Here is a 13999-nt window from a genome sequence, read left to right as displayed (position 1 = left end):
GAAATGGTATGAAGTAATTGGACGTTGTTTACATACTGTATTTTTTCTTTAAAAAGTGGGTAGGCTGTGCTAGTGGCTTATATTTCTTTGTTTCACGCAGGAAATAAACACTTTTCGCTCAAACACTGATATTGACACTGGTGAAGTAATCTGTATTTAATTCGTGTAATAATGTTGCACATGCGAAAATACAACCCCTCCATTATCAGCTTTTATTTTGAAGTCCAGATGCGGGAACACGAGTCTTTCCTTCACCTTTGTGTTTAAGGACCCATTTGTCTGATCGCACTTTGTTTCGTGGTAGCAGCACAGTTAAAACACTACAGTAATCCAGCATTCAACATTAAGAACTTTAAATGGAGACATTATACAGTGTTCTTGGCTTTGAGTGGATAGATGGAAGGAGCATTTTAATATTTCTCTGTGTTTTCCTGCTGTTGAATAATATTTGGCAGAACAGAGTGCCGAAGAACTTCCCACCTGGACCGTGGGCTCTCCCGCTTCTCGGTGACATTCATCGCATCAGACCTGACAGAATACACCTGCAGTTCAGAGAGGTACGAGCCCTGGGCTTCATTCTTATCTTTGTATAATCAAACAAGACACACTCAGAGAATGCAAACCTCCACCCGGCAGTTCATTCTCTGGGTAGTATTTACTTTGAAGTGAATATTATTTTATTTTTACCATATTGATTTTTTTTGTTGTGGTCTTTTTAAAAGTACAGTAACGTTCACATGTGCTCTCAAGCACCAGACGTTTTGATCTCACCACGGTTGTATATAGGTACAGGAACACGGGCGTTCACCCCATGGAGGGTCACCGCTCCTCTCCAGCTCCGAAAAACAACAACCAGAAACCCCTCCCACACACTCATTGGCTTTTCCTGCAGCACAACCAAACATCTCTCTTAATAAAGAAACAAAAGTGAATAGAGATAGTCAATAAGGTTGTCCGTTACAGTACTTACTGTAAGATGCAAGTGCAGATGGTAGTGCAGTAAAAATCAGATGAAGGTAGCATGGCAGAGACTTACTTTAATTACACAAACATTATGTAGGAGTAGGTAATGGAAAATAGGTATTGATTTTTGAAGAACTGCATATAATAATAAGCTTATTATGCAATATAAAACAACATTATGTAACATAATGTTGTTTTATATTGCATAATAAGCTAATTTATGTTTCTAACTAACCATTCTCTTTCTCTTGATAAAACTTTTGTTAAAGATATAACACATTTTAGGGTCAAACTGAAAGGAAGACAGATGTAAAATCTAAAAGTGAGATCAGAGGTCAAATATGACAAGATATTTAGATTCAGATGTTAAAAATACATTTTATAATTGCGCTATCATGTTCACAAGCAGTGTATAATTGGATGTAATAGTTACTAAAATGACCTTTTACCTTTTTGAAGTAAAGCACAACAAGTTCGGGCAAGCCCTTATTTAAAACTCTTGCAATCATTGACTCAGTGAACTTTATCTAAAGTTGCCTTTATTCACACAAGAGAGAAGCTTGGGTTCTACGAGATATAATATTAGTGAGGCAGCATTGCTCAATATTCTATTATCTGCAGTCACTACGGATGTAGAAGCAGTATTTATTCTCTGAGTACTGTTGAACCACAACATCTACCTGCTGTCTTTGTTCAGTTTGTAGAGAAATATGGAAACATTTTCACCATCAGAATCTTTGGTGGAAGAACCGTGGTCATTAATAGCTACAAGTTTGTGAAAGAAGCCCTGGTCCAACAAGGAGACGACTTAATAGATCGACCCACCGTACCACTGTTTGAAGAATTATTTGGCAATGAAGGTTCTGTTTTTCTCTTTTTCATTAAAAATATATATATAGTTAGTGTTTAATACAGCCAAATCAGGGCTGTAAGCGAATGCTTGTTACATTCAGTGTAATTCGGTGTATTTGTGTGTTCAAAGGTCTTGTGATATCAAATGGTTACCCATGGAAGCAGCAGAGGAGATTTGCTCTTCATACACTCAGAAACTTTGGTCTGGGCAAGAAGACCCTGGAGTTATACATCCAGCAGGAGTGCCAGTATCTCTCAGAGGCTTTCACAGAACACCAAGGCATAAAAAACATCTGTGCTATTTTACTGTGAAAGAAATTGCAAGTTATGAGGCTGATTGGTACAATTCAATAGAGTTTGCTTGCTTTGTTATGACACGGGGTCCTTCTACCCCGCATTTTCTGTCTTCTTTTGCAGGAAAGCCCTTTAATGTCCAGCTACTGATAAATAATGCTGTGTCGAATATCATCTGCTGTTTGGTGTTTGGGAATCGATTTGAGTACACTGATCAGCAGTACCAGTCCATTCTTCATGACTTCAATGAAGTTATGCGCTTACAGGGAAGCATGTCGACACAGGTGAACCTCTTCCTACCGTGCTACATCATGCAATAATCATATTACATCACGATTTACAGAAAATACACAAGTTGCATTTTAGCGTCTTAAATAAATGTACTTTAATAATCTACTGTAACATCACAACTTTCTTAAGTCAATTTCAGTTTTAGTGGAGTGTGCATCCCAGAGTTATGTTTTTGGGAGAACAGTCTCCTGTCAAAATTTCTAATTCCAAATCAGTTGTGAGGAGCCAAAACAAAGACTGACTTAAAACACACTAAAGGGCAGAGATGAGGTAACTAAGGCCTGGGAAATATAAAGCCCCCAGAGATAAACAAAATCTCAGAGAATCAGCCTTCCTGACCTCAACCTATCTCATCAAAACAAAAAACAAACAAATGTTTGCTGAATTTGCCCTCAAATATTTTCCCTCTGGTTTATATTTCTACCATCAGCTTTGCTGCTGTGGAAATCTCTGTTAGATTTTAATCCAGAATTCTTTGAATGCACAGCCTCATATGTAGAGCACACATATGAATGTTTATTCAGTCATTAAAATATGGTTTATTCTATCTTCCTATTGTGTAGATGTACAACATAATTCCCTGGCTGATGAAGTGGTTACCTGGACCTCATAAGACAATGTTCACTCTGACACAAGTGATAAAGGACTTCATAGATATCAGGATCAAAGACCACAAAGAAACCCTTAACCCAGCGTCACCGAGAGACTATATTGATGCTTTTCTTATAGAAATGGCAAAGGTGAGTGTTGTGCTCGATCTCCATCATGTTTGTTCATTTTGGTCTTGTAATGCAAACTGAAATATAAGATATTTTAATTTCTGCTGCTTGGACCGTTGATAGAACGAGGAGAACGATTCAAGTTTTTCTCTCAGTACCTTACACGCTTGCACCATGGACCTGTTTTTTGCTGGAACTGAAACTACTACCACTACTTTACGTTGGGGGTTGCTTTACATGATCTACTACCCTGATATACAAGGTGCGTGTGTAATACCCAACAGTACTATGTATTGGTCTTTTCCTGTTTCATATTTTAGGCTATGCTCTCTCTATTTTTGGTAATTCCACGCTGGTGGAAACCCAAACAAGACATGCATTAAGAGGCTCAAATGCCTGTGTCTCAATTTCGTGTCTCATAATGACGTGAAGAAATATTTTTTAAAATTAAATGAAGGCAACAGGCAAAGCGTTACAGGCATTGCCCTAAAGAATGTAGCCTAATGGGCACTGTAGTCCGTGCTGCTGCAGGGAGAACGGACGGCCATACCCGTTATCGTCTGTGAGCACGAGGGAGGCACAAAAAGGAAAGTCGAAAAGTGCGAGTTGTCACCGACCAGAAACGGGAGATGGAATCATGTAAATATAATAATACCCACTGCAGCCAAAAAGAGTGCTTGACGAGCCCAGTTGTAAGTAGCCTATTAAGACTTCACTGTACACTGTGTTCGTGTTTTCCTCTGAAACAATAAGTTCAGTTGGAGCAGCCTTTCAACGCCTCTCTCTGTCTCTCGCTAGCAAAGTTGACCCAGACAACAGAGTAAAGCTAGTTTTCAGCTACGAGCCCGACACGGAACCCGACTTATTAGCCAGAAGTTCTTTTACTCGCAACTTCTATCATGATAAATGACCGATGTTAAGATACCAACGTTATCTTAACAGCCGCAAACCTGTTTTATATACATGCAAAATAGTTTTCTATACGAGATCGCTGCAAAAAGCGCAGCCTTACCTAATGTCCACCCTACTGTTTCTCATTTATATTAAGATTTAAAAATCTAGTTGGTATTGGTATGGCGAGTAACCTTCAGTAATAGTAGTAATAAATCACACAGCAATAGGACATTCATGTAGTTGTAAAAAAGCATGGTAATATATTAAGCAATCCAAAGTATTCAGAATACGTTACTGTCATTGAGTAACGTAATTGAATACGTAATAAAATACATTTTGGGGCATGTATTCTGTAATCTGTAGTGGAATACATTTTAAAAGTAACCTTCCCAACACTGTATGTATGTAATACTCAACCGTATTGTGTATTTTGTCACGTCAGTCTTGTAGTGGTAAATGAACTGATTCACCCATTCACACAAACACTTTTTTTTCTATGCTTATTGGTGCTTTCTAACTAAAATTCATACACAGTCATTGGAGAGCAACTTGGGGTTAGTATCTTGCCCAAGGATACTTAGCGTGCAGACTCGGGCAGCCAGAAATCGAACCACCAACCTTCCAATCACCAGATGACAATCTTGTAATTTTGGGGGCATTTTTAGCATGCTTCAAATTTTTGTTTTGAGTTTGGATTCCATTAATTTCCAGAGTAGATCTAATTCTTTAACTTAGTTATTGTTTCCCAAAATGTGCAATTTCGTTCTTTTTTAATTTTTTTTAATAAAAGGGAAGTAGTTATCAGAAAACAAAAAGTCCAGCAGATGTATTAAATATACAATATAAAACCAGCATTTTGTAAAGATTGACATTTATTTTGACTTTCCACCTTTTAATAGATATATGTTCGAATGTCTCGTTGCTTGTTGTGTTGACAAAAGTTAACAAATTCATTCAATGTCTTGTTCATGTTTCTATTTATATTTAGTAGTTTAATAAGTAGTCTAATAATCCAATATTGGTATTAATGACTTGGAATGTCTTTTTTTACACTCACTTTTAGCTTCTCATTTAGTGTTAGGTAACTGTAATAACCTTGATACACACTCTGATTGTGTCCTGTTTTCACTGTGCAGAGAGAGTTCAAGCTGAGATCGATGCTGTGGTCGGTTCGTCCAGACAGCCCTCTGTGAGTGACCGAGAAAACATGCCCTATACTGATGCTGTCATTCATGAGATTCAGAGAATGGCCAACATCATTCCTCTCAATGTGCTTCGTATGACAAACAAGGAAACTACAGTGGATAAATACACAATCCCAAAGGTACAGTTTAGCTTCAAAGGTCTTCAAAAGCAGTTTAGCCTATGACTGAGGGCAAAATTCCCCTTTAATAAAATGGAATTTCAATTACTTTTACTTGAAATTGAACTGCAATTACATTTACCGACAAATACTTAAAGGTATATACACTAGAATAAGGTGGTAACTAAAAAAGGAAATAATTTAAAAAAAAATACTGTAAGTATATTTCAGTACACAGTGATATTTTGGTAAAATTTATCCTTTTCATAATAACACTCATCTCCCCAAAAATAAAATGCATTTATGATGTAAGATGGGGAAATATTGTTTGGTTTTCCTCAAAATTGTTAAGAAATTTTGTAGTCCTAAAAATTACTTATGTAATACTTTACTTTCTGTTAACCTTTATGAGTACCAATTTAGATGTTTTGTTTGTTAGTTTGTCTTTCAATTTTAGTATCTCGGTTCGTATGATTATTTTGTGCAGGGTACCATGATCGTGGCTACTCTGGACTCAGTCTTACATGATGAGTCAGTGTGGGAAACTCCGCACTCTTTCAACCCTCAACACTTTCTGGACAAGGATGGTAAATTTCGCAAGAGAGATGCTTTCCTTCCATTTTCTGCAGGTTTGTTGTACATTAAAGCCTCTTGTACTGATTTAGCCAAATGGCATGCATCCTTAGTTTGTTGCAGAAGTGTAGTAAACTCTGCAATATAGTGAATGTCTTGTAAATTGTTTGAATAAAACCCATTTCCTATTGTTTATTCTCAGGTAAGCGTGTGTGTCTTGGAGAACAGCTGGCCAGGATGGAGTTGTTTTTGTTTTTCACCTCCCTCCTTCAAAGGTTTTCTCTTTCGCCACCTGCTGGAGAGCAGCCCAGTCTGGAGTTCCAGTTGGGGGGCACGCGCTGCCCTAAACCTCACCGCCTCTGTGCTGTACCGCGTTAAGCCATCAGCTATGACAAACTGAAAACATCTGTTTTCCATCGCATTACCTGCTAAATAATTTCACCCTTACAGCATGAGTATCTTATCATTTTTATTTTTTCTTCTTCTCACCATGGAGACCATTCCCCTGAACCATTCAGTCTACTGTATTCAACAAGTAAAAGTGTAAAGGTTTACAATATTAAACTACAACTTTTTAAGAGATCTCATTTGACTGCCTATGCATAGAGTAGAGTTCTCTTTTTTCACCTACGTACCCTACTGCGTAGTACCTTCACTGTTTTTCTTTACGGTACCTGTTCTGACCTGGGCTTCATCATCAAGCAAAAGTTAACAATGACTTTGTCTTTTTTTCTGTTTGCTTTGATGGTGACAAATTTTTGAAGGTGTTCTGCTAAAAGTGTTAACCCATCTCTTAGATTTCCCAATTTCTTTAAGAACATAACAAATCACTTTTTATTCTACAGTAGACTCTATATGATGTAACCTAATGAGCAGGTTGCTTGAATTTGTAAAATTTGTAAAAAGCAGGTTGCTTTTTCAAGCAACTTAAAGAAGTCCAGACGCTTTTCTTTGCAAGCTCCTTTGACTAATGAGCAGGTTGATTACCAACGATCTCTTGTCACTCTTAAAAAAAAGGGCCTTTAAAATTCCCAAACTGTTTTGAGAAGTATATAAGTTTATGTTTATTTGGATATCAAAGGGATGCAGACAAGCCATGCAAAGTAGGTGGTGACACCACTCATACTTTTCAATTAGTATGAGTGTTTTTATTTTTCATGCCACTGCTTGTTATAAAATGCACAATGTCATAAATAAATGGACTTTCTACATATGCTTGCCTTTTTCATTATGAACTTGTATGAGCGGTGTCACTTTTAGTGTTTGCCTTGGCAGAGGGAAGTAATGGACTGACAGCTATCACTGACAGATTGTAATCACCCTACCTACAGATTGTAATCACCTTACCTCAATTGTTAAATAAAGTTATGTGGAAACATCTGGACTGATGCATTTATGTTTAAAGAAAATATTTTAACCATAATTTTCAAGCTTGTAGGTTAGAGTCATTGTCTTAACACTGTGTAGAAATATAACGGTGCTTGGTGCTGTTTGTGGTTCAGTGCTAGCTGCTTTAAACTTTCTTATGCATTTGTTTGGCAAGTGAAAGGTTGTTGGTTCAGTTTGAGCAAGAGACAGAAAGCCCCTTTAGGGATGCTTCAGAAAGAATATCTGATGTTAAACGCCCTCAAACATGGAGCTTCTACTGTGGTGAGCCTTTGTGACAAGAGAGTAGATAAAAAGTTTAAATTTTAAAAAAATATTCCACTCAACAGATTTCTAGGAAAACAGTCTGCTTCCATGACCAACTGCCTTAAGTTTGTCTGTCGCAATCTGCACATGGAGAGCGGTGAGGACCCAAATGCAGACAATTGGAAGGCGAAAGTAAGCGTTAACAATCAGCAAGCCATTTATTTTAGGCAGTACGAGACTGAAAACAAAAGCCAAAAGGAAACTACAACTAAACACTAAATCCTAGGAACAGATTCTTGTTCAACATCACTCACGCCCTGTGGCTGCATTTGGATCCTTCTCCTCTTTCCACTGCCATTGCAGATCATGACACTTTAACTTTGTATGCAAAGCAAATTTTGAAAAATTTATAGTCTTACACTTGAGGTGTTCTTTATCTTTACCTTCAATGTCTCTGTCCATAAAATTGAGCTGCATCCACAGAAGAGAGGTCTAAGAGATGAAGACTCTGATTACCGTTCAACCTTAAACTTCTATATAATATAAGTTTCCTTTAATTTCTGAGGAATTTTACAGTAAATCTGGCTGAAACTTGGCACACAGGTACAGTAGGTGTCCCAGAGGAGGGATGTGTTGAAAGTTGGACCTCAACTACTCAGGATGATTTTTAATGAATTTTTATATAAAGCGAAAAGGCGCTACCGTAAAGACTGGTGTAAAAGCGCAAGGAAATTTATGCGGCGGATAGGAGGCGGCTGGCTTGACCGCGGCTCACAAATGACGGCTCACTTTACCGCGGTGCTTGTACAGGTGTGAACACCTTAATCGCGGTTCGGACCTCCGGACCAAAACCACCACACCGAGACTATTTGGAGGTTCTAAACAGACGTGATCTGAGCCAACTACCTGGTGTACGCTGCAATTTGGAGCTAAACGCTTTCCAGAAGCCGTAAAGGCTTTACATTCCGGGGTGCGGTAAGATACGTTATACGTACAGAGTTCAAACTGTCACTTGAGACTACCGACTAACCATAAAGTTTATGTAACCCATTTCTGACTCATCTGACCAGCTGACTAAACATTCTCACGTGGTTTGTAATGACTTGTTCAACAGGAAAGCTACAGGTCGTCACAAAAAAGTGAAGACATGGAGACAGTATACAGTGTCCTCGGGTTGGAGTGGATAGACTTCAGCAGCATTTTGATATTCCTGTGTGTTTTTTTGCTCCTGGCTGATTTTTTGAAGAACAGAGTGCCGAGAAATTTTCCTCCTGGACCCTGGGCACTTCCTTTCATCGGTAATCTTCATCGCATCAGACCTGACAGATTTCACCTGCAATTCGCAGAGGTATGACCTATTTTCACAATTTATTTTCAAACGCTTAGAATTTCACATTAGTTTTACATGGCGAAATGGACCTCTGTCTCTCTAGCTCAGAGACAAAAGGCTTCAAAACCCAGACCGCAGCCATGTGAGCCCTCGGTGTGGAGTTAAAGTCAGCTGCACTGCCAGCTTCCCCTACAATGTTGTTGCGCTTTTCTTACTTATATTATGGTACGGGTGCCGACTGTTTCACTATTTAACTGCTCAATCCACTTAGAGTTTTGAAATATTAGAAATTCATGTGTGTGTATGTATATATATATATCCCCTTATCTCCAACTAAATAAAATTGCAGTACTACAGTACTTAATGTTTAAAAGTCTATTTTTTCATGTTAACTGTTAGGTGATGCAAATATTTCATTGGATTCTTACTTTGTGGGCCACCCCCACTTTTCCTCTTCTGGCTCACAGCTCAGTGAGCTGTAGTGTTTCACTGAAAATTATAGATGGAGAGATAGATCAATACTGCATTGTTGTGTTACAGCAGCATGATGAAGAGTGAAAATAGTACAGTCTACAAAAAATGTCAAACAAAAATTCCCACCTACCCTCGATACACCAAGTGTAGTGTGATAGGAATTATCTACCTGTTGCAGCATGCTCCACTCCTAAAGGGTTGGTAAGCAAACTGTTGTTTTTTCAGTGCCTTTAATACCTTCCAAACAGTTCTGCGGAGAGGCAAGCTGTTCAGTATGGGTGTCTCCACTTCTACTGTCTTCTGGATTGCAGTGGGTCTATGCCCATCAAGTGGAGTGAGCCTTAAGTTTCTGTACCTTATTGTACCATCTCTAGTGCAATACCCCCACCCAAATTCCTCAGAGAAGCGGCCTCTCCCTATATATCTGTTAGTGTCTGAGTGTAACTACCTAAATCCAAAAGTATTCTACAATACATATCTGTGTGCAGTAAAGGATAAAACATAAATGTATGATATAAAAGACGAGGTAATTGTATAACATAAAATAATGGGGATTTACAAGCATTAAAAATAAATAGATTCTAACAGTATACATAAGAATAATATATTTAAACAAATTTACTGCTTAGAGCAACACTTTATTTTCACATTTAAAATTTTATGTTGAAACATAAAGTTTTAGACATTTTATGTTTACGTGACATTTTAGAGGGACTATACGACGTTTTTGGGGAAGCCCCTGTGAAAAATATTTACTGAAGTGCAAATAATGGACTATTCTATGTTCCTTTTATTCCCTGTTATTTTGCAGGTTGACCTGGTTTTTGCCTTTAGCATCCTGACGTTTTAATTTCAGAACTGTAATATGTTATTTAAACCCATAAAAACTGAATTATAGATGCCTATCAACCATCTGGCAGTGGGTTAAAATTACCCATTCTTCCCATGTAAACAATATCTGCCTCCTTTTTTTTCTTTTGCTGGGGCAAGGTCCCTGCAATAATACAACCACAACAACGCCTCTATGAGCAAGCTCTTGGCAATGAGAAAGAAAAATTCCATTTTAACAGGAAGAAATCTCCTGAGGAACCAGGCTTGAGGAGGGGCAACCATGTGCCTCGAACAGCTAGGGGTGAGGGGGGGGGGGAGGGGGGAGACAGGACAAAAACACAGTGTGCAAGAGATTCAGATTTAATTGATCACTAATTATTAAATGCAAAATGATGTATAAATACACAGTTTTCATACGCACAACATTACCTGTCCACTCTCTGTGTTCAGTTTGCAGAGAAATATGGAAAGATTTTCAGCCTTCGACTCTTTGGCGGAAGACTTGTGGTGCTTAATGGCTACAAACTTTTGAGAGATGTGCTGGTCCAACAAGGAGAAGACTTCATAGATCGTCCCACATTACCCTCATTTGAAAACTTACTTGGAAATAATGGTGGGTTTTTTTGTTTGTTCATTTTTTGTTCAAAAGAATCTCCCTTATAATTAATGCCCAAACAGCATCAGAATTGCCAAAATAGGGATATTAAGATGTTCTAATTAGTTTCTATTACCTGTGTGTGTGTGTGTGTGTGTGTGTGTGTGTGTGTGTGTGTGTGTGTGTGTGTGTGTGTGTGTGTGTGTGTGTGTGTGTGTGTGTTTGTGTTCAAAGGTCTTCTGATGTCAAATGGGTATCAGTGGAAGCAGCAGAGGAGATTTACTCTTCATACACTCAAAAACTTTGGTCTGGGCAAGAAGACCCTGGAGTTATCCATCCAGCAGGAGTGCCAGTATCTCACAGAAGCTTTTGCAGATCACCAAGGCATAAAAATATCACACTGTTTTTCACATATTTTTCTGTTTGATACATATGCATCATTTTGTGTTTCTTCCAACTTTCCAACAGACAAGCATGCATTAAGAGGGGCTGATGGCGCGATATGGCAGCCTCGCTTCTGTCAGTCTGCCCCAGGGCAGCTGTGGCTACAACTGTAGCTTGCCTCCACCAGTGTATGAATGTGAGAGTGAATGAATAGTGGCATTGTAAAGCGCTTTGGGTGCCTAGAAAAGCGCTATATAAATCCAATCCATTATTATTATTATTATTATTATTATTATTATTATTATTATTATTATTATTAAAGCATTAGTGTAATCATCAGACATTGCGAAACATCATTACTCTTGCAGAGCTGAAACAAGCCTTATTCACATTGTACTCTTTATTTTACAGGAAAGCCTTTTAATGCCCAGCCACTGTTAAACAACGCTGTGTCAAACATCATCTGCTGTTTGGTATTTGGGGATCGATTTGAGTACACTGATGAGCAGTATCAGTCTATTCTTAGTGACTTCATTGAGATGGAACGCCTACAGGGAACCATAGGGACACAGGTAAACCCCTTTTAGACACGTGTCAAGAATACATAAAAATTACAAACATCTCCTTATTGAATCAAATGTATTGATCAGCGCCTCTAGAAATAATTTTGCTACTCAGGAGCCATATTTGGAAATTGTATTAATCATTATCTAGATTAGAAAAGGTTTGTTGGCTTTGCTCCAAAATAAGGTTTGGAAAGATTTTATTTTTCCCTGGACATTAGATTTCTATAACCATCTTAGGAGCTGTGGGATTCCCCAACACATGTTAATTCAGGGTCCTTTGAGTACCATAGAGAAATACACAGGTAGAAATGTCACAGTTGTTACCAGACCATCATATAATTTGGTAACTGTCTTTCTGTTCTGTAGATGTACAACACAATGCCCTGGCTGGTGAAGTGGCTGCCCGGACCTCATCAGAAGATATTAACTTTGACGAAACACGTAACTGATTTCATAAAAACAAAAATCAGAGAACACATAGAAAACTTTAACCCAGCATCACCGAGAGATTACATCGATGCTTTTCTCACAGAAATGGGAGAGGTGAGTGGTGTGCTGTGTTTTCCTTTTTGCATTTCAAATGAAATATGTCAACAGTTATTTATTCCTGTCTCTGGTAGGAGGGCAGTGATTCAGTTTTTGATCAAAGCAGTTTAAGTGCATGCACTATGGACCTGTTTATTGCTGGAAGTGAAACTACAACCACTACTTTACACTGGGGACTACTTTACATGATCTTCTACCCTGACATACAAGGTGTGCATAATATCCACCATGCCTGCATTTGCTGTAATTATCTTGCTATCACATATTTATTGTTAGTGGTATTAGGATTTTTTTTCCAGCCATCTTTGCAGCATAGTTTTGAATTTTCTAAGATTTAAAAATTTATTTTAAATTTATCAGTTTCAGTTATCACTTTTTTGTTTTCACATTTTCTGTTAATTTAAAATGAGTAGAACTTGTAAGGGAACAGGAAGACCAGAATCAGGATGACAATGTCAAAACCATGTGTGAAGGTATTTGAGTGATTGTCCTGTAGACTCCTCATACTTGCTGTGTTAACAAAGAGCAACTTAACAAAGACAATTTTTTACTTTTCTGAGTTTATTCTTGATAGCTTTAAAAGCACACAGTCGTTTCAGTTAGTTTACTTTGTTTATTTTTAAACTTGTTTCCTGTTTTCACTGCGCAGAGAGAGTCCAGGCTGAGATCGATGCTGTGATCGGTTCATCCAGACAGCCGTCTATGGCTGACAGAGAAAACATGCCCTATACTGATGCGGTCATTCATGAGATCCAGAGAGTGGGCAACATTATCCCCTTGAATCTGGCTCACAGTGCAATCAAGGACACAACAATTGATAAGTACACAATCCCAAAGGTACACAATCTGCAACAAGTGTTTGTTTGTTTGATTATCACGTCCTTTCTAAGTGATCAGTTTTTGTGTCATACTTCTTCAGGGAACTATAATCCTGGCTTCACTTGACTCGGTCCTACATGATGAGTCAATGTGGGAAACTCCACACTCTTTCAACCCCGAACACTTTCTGGACCAGGATGGTAAATTTCGCAAGAGAGAGGCCTTCCTTCCATTTTCTGCAGGTTGGTTGGAAGTTAAAACCTCTTGTTCTACTCTAAAAAGAGCAAAATGAAACCCAATACTGTATTTCCTTGTAATCGTCTTGCCACCACAATGTCTTTATTTGCCTAAGCAATTTTTTACGTATTGTTGGTTGGTAGGCCATAGGTGTTCACTGTAACCTTAGTTTGTTCCAGAGGTGCACTAATAATATGTGGTACGATTTAATATTTTGTAAATTATCTGAATAACGCTGTCTTATGCATTCTCAGGTAAGCGTGTGTGTATTGGGGAACAGCTGGCCAGGATGGAGTTATTCCTGTTCTTTGCCTCCCTCCTTCAGAGGTTTTCATTCTCTGCACCTGCTGGAGAGCAGCCCAGTCTGGAGTTCCAGCTGGGAGCCATTCGCTGTCCCAAACCTTACCGCCTCTGTGCTGTACCACGTTAAACCATGAATTATCACAAACTAAAAATGTCTGATTCTCAGCTTGATACATCACTCCTTTATTACATGTTTCATCTAATGCAGTTTAGTTTTTGTTCTTGTAGTCCAGTAGACCTTTTTGACAAACCTTTACAATGTAAATCTATTCTACTCTTAACAGAAATTTCTAAAAATGTTAAACCACTGAAAAACTGAGATTAGTTCATCCTTTTTACTCTGACATTAAGGCAAGTGAAATAATGGAGTTGGTCTCTGTTCTGTTTAAGGAT

The 13999-nt window shown here is 38.2% G+C and overlaps 2 protein-coding genes across 4 annotated transcripts; both read left to right on the top strand.

Annotated features, from left to right (window-relative positions):
* Positions 1-235: 235 nt before the first annotated feature.
* On the top strand, positions 236-7269 carry LOC146680133 (cytochrome P450 2J4-like). Of its 2 annotated transcripts, none has more exons than XM_085447707.1 (9): positions 236-557; positions 1661-1797; positions 1946-2076; positions 2233-2393; positions 2964-3140; positions 3243-3381; positions 5150-5337; positions 5804-5945; positions 6092-7269. In XM_085447707.1, exons 1-9 carry the CDS (start codon positions 357-359, stop codon positions 6265-6267), a joined length of 1452 nt encoding a protein of 483 aa, XP_085303833.1. In that variant the 5' UTR covers positions 236-356; the 3' UTR covers positions 6268-7269. The 2 variants fall into 2 exon arrangements, with proteins under 2 accessions (XP_085303833.1, XP_085303832.1); XM_085447706.1 differs by having other exon boundaries at positions 239-557; positions 1661-1823; positions 1946-2095.
* Positions 7270-8274: 1005 nt separating this feature from the next.
* Positions 8275-13884, top strand: LOC146680132 (cytochrome P450 2J2-like). Of its 2 annotated transcripts, XM_085447717.1 has the most exons (10): positions 8279-8496; positions 8636-8869; positions 10607-10769; positions 10986-11135; positions 11547-11707; positions 12068-12244; positions 12322-12457; positions 12897-13084; positions 13167-13308; positions 13558-13884. In XM_085447717.1, exons 2-10 carry the CDS (start codon positions 8669-8671, stop codon positions 13731-13733), a joined length of 1494 nt encoding a protein of 497 aa, XP_085303843.1. In that variant the 5' UTR covers positions 8279-8496; positions 8636-8668; the 3' UTR covers positions 13734-13884. The 2 variants fall into 2 exon arrangements, with proteins under 2 accessions (XP_085303844.1, XP_085303843.1); XM_085447718.1 differs by having other exon boundaries at positions 8275-8869; positions 11012-11116.
* Positions 13885-13999: the final 115 nt, after the last annotated feature.

Source organism: Copadichromis virginalis, linkage group LG23, assembly GCF_057382275.1.
Source record: "Copadichromis virginalis isolate Kocher_CV1m ecotype Utaka linkage group LG23, C_Virginalis_male_GT1.1, whole genome shotgun sequence".
NCBI classification, from domain to species: domain Eukaryota; kingdom Metazoa; phylum Chordata; class Actinopteri; order Cichliformes; family Cichlidae; genus Copadichromis; species Copadichromis virginalis.
The sequence above is the reverse complement of the archived record's forward strand: the minus strand, read 5'-3'. Positions and strand labels throughout refer to the sequence as shown.

Bases quoted from the DNA above. Each gene is read 5' to 3' on its own strand.
- LOC146680133 (XM_085447706.1), top strand. From the start codon at position 357: ATGGAGACATTATACAGTGTTCTTGGCTTTGAGTGGATAGATGGAAGG. The intron at 2,394-2,963 runs GTGAACCTCTTC...CCTATTGTGTAG, and splicing joins AGGGAAGCATGTCGACACAG to ATGTACAACATAATTCCCTG. The intron at 3,382-5,149 runs GTGCGTGTGTAA...TTCACTGTGCAG, and splicing joins CTACTACCCTGATATACAAG to AGAGAGTTCAAGCTGAGATC.
- LOC146680132 (XM_085447717.1), top strand. From the start codon at position 8,669: ATGGAGACAGTATACAGTGTCCTCGGGTTGGAGTGGATAGACTTCAGC. The intron at 13,085-13,166 runs GTACACAATCTG...ATACTTCTTCAG, and splicing joins ATAAGTACACAATCCCAAAG to GGAACTATAATCCTGGCTTC. The intron at 13,309-13,557 runs GTTGGTTGGAAG...ATGCATTCTCAG, and splicing joins CTTCCTTCCATTTTCTGCAG to GTAAGCGTGTGTGTATTGGG.